The sequence below is a fragment of the Manis javanica genome, chromosome 11, assembly GCF_040802235.1.
Source record: "Manis javanica isolate MJ-LG chromosome 11, MJ_LKY, whole genome shotgun sequence".
NCBI lineage: Eukaryota > Metazoa > Chordata > Mammalia > Pholidota > Manidae > Manis > Manis javanica.
Genome location: NC_133166.1, coordinates 983,767 through 990,208, shown reverse-complemented (window position 1 = coordinate 990,208; position 6,442 = coordinate 983,767). Strand labels below are relative to the sequence as shown.

Sequence of the window (6,442 nt, the reverse complement as noted above, 5' to 3'; positions counted from 1 at the left end):
TCAGAGGGATGATACAACTTTTGTGGATTCTACATCACTGATTGACTCAACCAGAGAATATCTTGACTTCTCAGCAACATTCTTGAGTGCTTTCTTGACATTTTGTTCCTCAGGATCTAGACCATTGGGTTTAGCATGGGGATGAGTATTGCATAGAATACAGATGCGATTTTGTCTATGTCCGTGAAAGGACTGGATGTTGGCTGTAAGTACATGATGGTGACAGTCCCATAAAATATACAAACTGCAAAAAGGTGAGAAGCACAGGTAGATAAAGCCTATGGTATCCCTCACGGGAGAGCATTTGGAAATCAGCGGTAAATATGAACAAGTAGGAAATCAAGATAACAAGAAGTCCAAAAAAGATATTAAAGTTTGAAGTAAGAACAAGAATTAGCTCATGAATGTCTTTATCTGAGCAAGTCAGGACTGCTGGAATATCACAGAAAAAGTGATGGACCATGTTAAACATACAGAAAGAAAGACAGAAGGTGTCTCCAATGTCAGTAACAACAGTCAGAAAAGTATGACATAGGAGCCGAGGGCCAGACGAGCACACACACTTGTGGTGGTGGTGGGGTAATGGAGGGGCTTACACACTGCTGCACGGTGGTCATAGGCCACTGAGGCCAAGAGGTAACTTTCCACAGTGGCAAAGACCACAAAAAAGGACATCTAAGCTGCACATGCCCTGTAGGAGAGGACCTTGTCTCCTATAAGGGGCCCAGCCATGACTGTAGGAGTGACAGCTGAGGAGGAACCAAAGTCCCCCAGAGACAGGTTGCTGAGGATCAAGTACATGGGGGTGTGGAGCCGAGAGTCCCGCAGGATCAACAGGATCATCCCCAGGTTCCCAGCCAGAGTGACGAGGTGGAGGTGGGGGCGCATTGTGAAGAGTGGAATCTGCAGTTCTGGGCGCTGGTCAGTTCTAGAAGGATGAATTCTTTCTCCTCTGTGTTATTCTTCATGGATGTGATTTGAGAATCACGAGATGCTCTGTAGCAACAAGAAGTAAGGGAACAGAGTGAGGAACAAAGAAGAGTTGCCCAGAAATTGAAATGTACAAGCATTATTTTATTAAAGAATAATTGTTTCTCCAACATCCCCCATTTCTAAAGCATGGACATTACAACACAATTTAGTAATGACTTATCTGTACAGCAGCAGCCTTTTGGAAAGGGCCCTTATGGATCACCTTGCCAATTCTTGGTTTATTTGTGTGTAAACTGAGTTGTAGGAAAGGCTAATGAGTTGTCCATGTTTACATGTCTGGAATGAATCCATCTCCTAAATCAGGTTTTTTGAGTCTAACAGCTTACAGTTCTATAGTGCCCATGTGCCAGGTGCTTTACATGTATATATTCATTTAATTCTCTCATTAAACCTATTAGATCGATTGGTTGTTTTCCCTATTCATATATTGGTCACTTGACAACAGAGATTGAGCAACTTATTCAGGGAAACACAGGTATTAATGGACAAAACCAAGCTGTAGACCAGTCACAGTGGTCCCCAAACTGAATGCTCTTGGTGAATTCAAAGAGATTTTTATTTCATTTCATTTATACTTCATTGTGTCTCTGTACTGAATTTACTGCATGGATTAGCATAGTGAAGTAATTCACAAATAAATGCATAGGTGATACAGTGGGAAATGAAGCATTAGAGGCATGTGCCAGCAGAGCCCGTTCTGAGAGAACGTATAGTATTGGGTGTAAAAGTGTTGCCTCTAAGAAGAAATGTGTGTGTGATCGCATATCAGCCCTGCCATCTACATCCTGCGACACATTGGTCCTAATTAACTTCCTGAAGTCTCACTTTAGCAATCAGCCAAATGAAGATGGTGCCGTGACCTACTTTAAGGGATTATTCTGAGTTAGAAGAAATAATGCATGAATACAGCACAATGTGGGTGATGAACTCAATCCTGGTTAGGGCCAGCTATAGCGTTACCAGCATAAAACAATGGTCTCTATATTGCAACCAGAGTATCATCTATCATATTTTAGCTACAAGGAATTCGCAGCATAGAATTTGATAGGTATTACTCTACTCTCTGCTGATTAAAACGGTTTGCATTTGAATCGTATACTTATGCCCCATGCTTTGGAAAAAGTCTTCAAACAACCAGAACTCATAGAAAATGTAGCTTCCTCCTGTTTTGGCACCAACTACACTTTTCACTGAAATTCGTGTATATTGACCACAGAAGCTTACCTTGCTCTTGAAAAGAAGGGAAAGCCAATCCTGAATTGTGAGTCAGAAATCAACAGTTTAGCCCTAGGAGGAGGTATAAATAACACAGCAGAAACTGTCTTTCATGTATAGGTTAAAAGCCTCCAAGGTCCCTAAATGATGGACTTAGATGGAGAAGTGGAGATGGAAAAAAAGAGATGGAAAAAGAGCACTAACATGGACCTAGGAAATCTGGGTTTCAGTACTGCATCTACCATGGATTTTTCTGTGTATTCAGGAACTGTTGACCTTGTACTGATCTCTTTCCTCATTTGTGATAAAGAGAGAATACAACTACATCTCCCATGTACTCTGCAGAATTGTGTCCATGAATAATAAATGAGGGTGGATATATAAAAACTTTACTAAGGGCTTAATTTTTCAATGTGCATCAATTCAATATTTACCTTAGGATATTTTCCCTGTCTATGGTTGCAGACTCACTGCAACTACTCAGTTTGGGGAGAAACTGATGTATATTACAAATTTAGCATTCATTTCTATAAGCGATGACCAAATGAGCTGTGCTCAGACTCTGGTCCTTTTAAAATAATGTCATGGAGAATTGTGATGGGGTTTCAGAGTGTAATGAACAAGAACAAGGAGAAAATAGTACAGGGATGGGCTCTCTCCAGAGAGCAGGGCCCTGTGAGGCCGATCATTTCTCCTCTTCCCTCTTATACAGGGAAAAAAAAGTTTATCTGATGTAGGGACATAATTGAGTAGCACCTACATATATTTGCAGTCTTGCTGTGTTTTCATTCTATCCCCTAATTTTAAAATTAAGGTGACTTTGACATACATCAAGAGTGGTTTTGTTTCATTAATTTATACTTATTGTAATTTTTGACATTAGAAATTTATTTCTAAAAATTAATTTTGTTTTCTTTCTGCACTATTTATTATATTGTTTTGCTCCTTTACATTCTTTTGGGTTTTATAATTAAATGTTACATCACTGGAAATTTTAAGAAGTTGATACATAAAATCCATGTTTTCTTTCCCTGAGTTTACAAGGAATAGACAAATAAGACACATGTCAGAGAGATGGGAATTAAATTCTACCTTAATTCTGATGTCAGTTAAAAAATTTGGTTCAGAATTATAGGAAGTTGGGCTAATTCTCTCCTCAAATTACCCTCCTGGAGGCTAATTTTACATGTGGGAAGTAATTCTTAAACATAATCTGATACTAAACCTTTAAATATAATCTCACATTTAATGTCTTTTTATGACTTACTAAATAGTATTTATGAATGTGTTATTTGCCACATAATAAGACATTATTTCTAAGTAAAAATGATGAGATTGTTTCAGATAACTCACCTGATTATGGGATCCAGAAAATCACTGTTGGACTGCAAGCACTGAATAAGTGTGTCAATTAAAATTTTTCAGCAAAGCAGGAAATTGAAGTGCATTATATGTCTATTTAGAAAGGTTTGTCTTATGGATGAAACACTATAATCATCGGTGGTTTAAAGATTCAACAAATGATACAGTTGGACTCAAATCTTAATTGTTTTAGTTGAATCATTCATTTAAGCAAATATCTATTGAGAATCTGTTATGAAACACACTCATTCAGGTACTGAGGATCTGTTTTAAACAAAACAGAAAAAGCCACTGCTTTCATGGGGTTGAAAATTCTAGTTGGGGGAGAGAAATAATAAAGAAGTGAACAAATAAATGTACAGTGTGTGACTGATCATAAGGACCATGAAAAATAATGCAGAATGAAAGAACAGTTGTACACAGTGAGTACAGAATTACTATTTGATAAAGAAAGGAAATCTAAAATAGAGTAACATTGAAGCAATGACCTTAATAGAACTAGGGAATATTCTATATAGGGAAGAGCAAGCACAAATGTCCTGTGGCAGGAACATGTTTAGAGTTGTCAGATTCTAGTCAGTGTGGATGACCTAGGGTGAAAGAATAGGAAATTAACAAAAAATAATTTAAATTGCCAAAATAAACATGGCACCAGCATTAACAATTTTAAAGCATTTCCAGAAGCAAAATGTACAATACTGGTCTTCAGTGAATGTTTTAATAGTGTGAAACTTGGTAGTAGTATCTAAAGAAACTGAAAAATACTTTTATTCTTCCTATATTTTTTTTATCCACTGGCCATTTTATCCTTTTAAAAATTGTAACATGAGCATGTTGGTTCTATAAAATGACTAAGCAAAGACAGTTTTATTAATTCATTTAAGATGCTATATATATCTTTCAATAAAATGTGAAAACACATGCTTTCATTACAATTATCACCTGCAATTTTCCCTGCAAAATTAGGACTCTTAGAACAGCATTAAGCTAAAGAAGTAAAAAGAAATTAACAAATTTCTATTCTAATTCATGGATTAACTATTTAAATTATTATTAAGAACTAACAACATTCCATTTAATTCTGGCAAATTTCCTACTTCAGTGTGTACATATTCTTGCATGCCACATGCATGAGCCTCTGTTCATGGTCTTACTTGTGCCCTATCATATGTGTATTGGCATTTATGTGGAAAGAACAATGCACGTAGAATAAATGAATAAACAAGTGTCTTCAATAAAGTGATTGACAAGAAGCCTTCAAGACTTCTCGGCTATTCTTGTCAGGTTACTATATTTTGGGGCATAATATCTCCTTTTTTAGGACAAGGGACTTTTGAATAGGTCAGGATATTACTTAAGGAATTTAATTTCATTGTGGCTTTAATGAAACTAGGTTACAGTTAATTGCACAATGTCAAAATCACAACCGTAAAGATAATTTTGCCTCTATAACAACCTTGATGAATGCACTCTTGACCTCCTTGTTCCGGAGGCTGTAGACCACAGGGTTCAGCATGGGGATGATCATAGCATAGAACACGGATGCCATCTTGTCTGTGTCCATGGAATGGCTGGAGCTGGGCTGTAAGTACATGAATATAAGTGTTCCATAGAAGATGGAGACAGCAATGAAGTGAGAGGCACAGGTGGATAAAGCCTTCTGGTATCCTGCAGATGAGTGCATCTTTAGGATGGTGAGAAATATGAATATGTAGGATATCAAGATAACCAGGAGAGCAAAGAAGATGTTGAAGCTGACTACATAAACTAGAACCAGCTCACTCACATGTCTATCAGAGCAAGAGAGAACCATGAGTGCTGGAATATCACAGAAAAAGTGATGGACCACATTGGACACACAGAAGGAGAGGCTGAAGGTGTCTCCAATGTGGATGGAAGCATTCAGGAAACCACAGACATAAGAGCCTGTGGCCAGACGTGCACACACACCTGTGGTCATGGTGGTGGTGTAATGTAAGGGTTTGCACACTGCTGCATAGCGGTCATAGGCCATTGAGGCCAAGAGATAATTTTCCACAGTGGCGAAAGCTACAAAAAAGAACATCTGAGCAGCACATGCATTGTAGGAGATGACCTTGTCCCCTGTAAGGAGCCCAGCCATGACTATAGGGGTGACAGCTGAAGAGTAACAGAAGTCCACCAGAGACAGGTTACTGAGGAAAAAGTACATGGGGGTGTGGAGACGAGGGTCCAGCAGAGTCAACACAATGATCCCCAAATTCCCAATCAGAGTGATGAGGTAGATGAGCATGAACACTATAAAGAGGGGGACCTGCAGTTCTGGGTCATTGGTGAGTCCCAGCAGGATGAACTGTGTCACTTCTGTCCTGTTCTTCATCAGTGTTGAGAATCTCAAAATGCTCTGTGGCTATGAGAAGAGAGGGACAGGGTGATGACAAAGAAATCTAAATTCAGAAGTGTACATACAATATGTATTACTTCATTATAGTGATAGCTTGTATTTCAAAGTTTTCCAGATTTAACAATAAATAAGTTTAATAGTAGTACTTAGTGGATTATTACATATAGATTTACATGCTGTTGAATATGAGGATCTTTATGAAGCATCTCTCAGGTTTTAAATTTTATAAATATGTAAACTGAGATTTAGAAAATTAAATAACTTGATCAAGATGGCCTGCCCAGAATGAATATATCTGCCAGTTCACTTTACCTAATCCTAGTAAGAGCATGTACCTGAATAGGGCTCCTCTGCCAAGAACTGCTTGACATTTTACATGTATATTCTTTATTCCCTCAAGAATATTATGGGTTTCATTTGTTATTACATTCATTTAAATTCTGATGCAAAATAGGTTAATTTTATTGTATTTAAATGAGTATTCATTGA

General features: G+C 37.7%; 1 protein-coding gene and 1 pseudogene across 1 annotated transcript; both read right to left on the bottom strand.

Moving 5' to 3' along the window:
* Positions 1–971, bottom strand: LOC118968088 (olfactory receptor 5B17-like; annotated as a pseudogene).
* A 4,019-nt stretch (positions 972–4,990) lies between these two features.
* On the bottom strand, positions 4,991–5,929 carry LOC108389091 (olfactory receptor 5B3). Its single transcript, XM_036996762.2, has one exon. The coding sequence runs from the start codon at positions 5,927–5,929 to the stop codon at positions 4,991–4,993; it is 939 nt and encodes a 312-aa protein (XP_036852657.2).
* Positions 5,930–6,442: the final 513 nt, after the last annotated feature.

What these genes read in the sequence shown, in the direction of transcription:
- LOC108389091 (XM_036996762.2), bottom strand. Translation starts at nt 5,929, where the DNA reads ATGAAGAACAGGACAGAAGTGACACAGTTCATCCTGCTGGGACTCACC.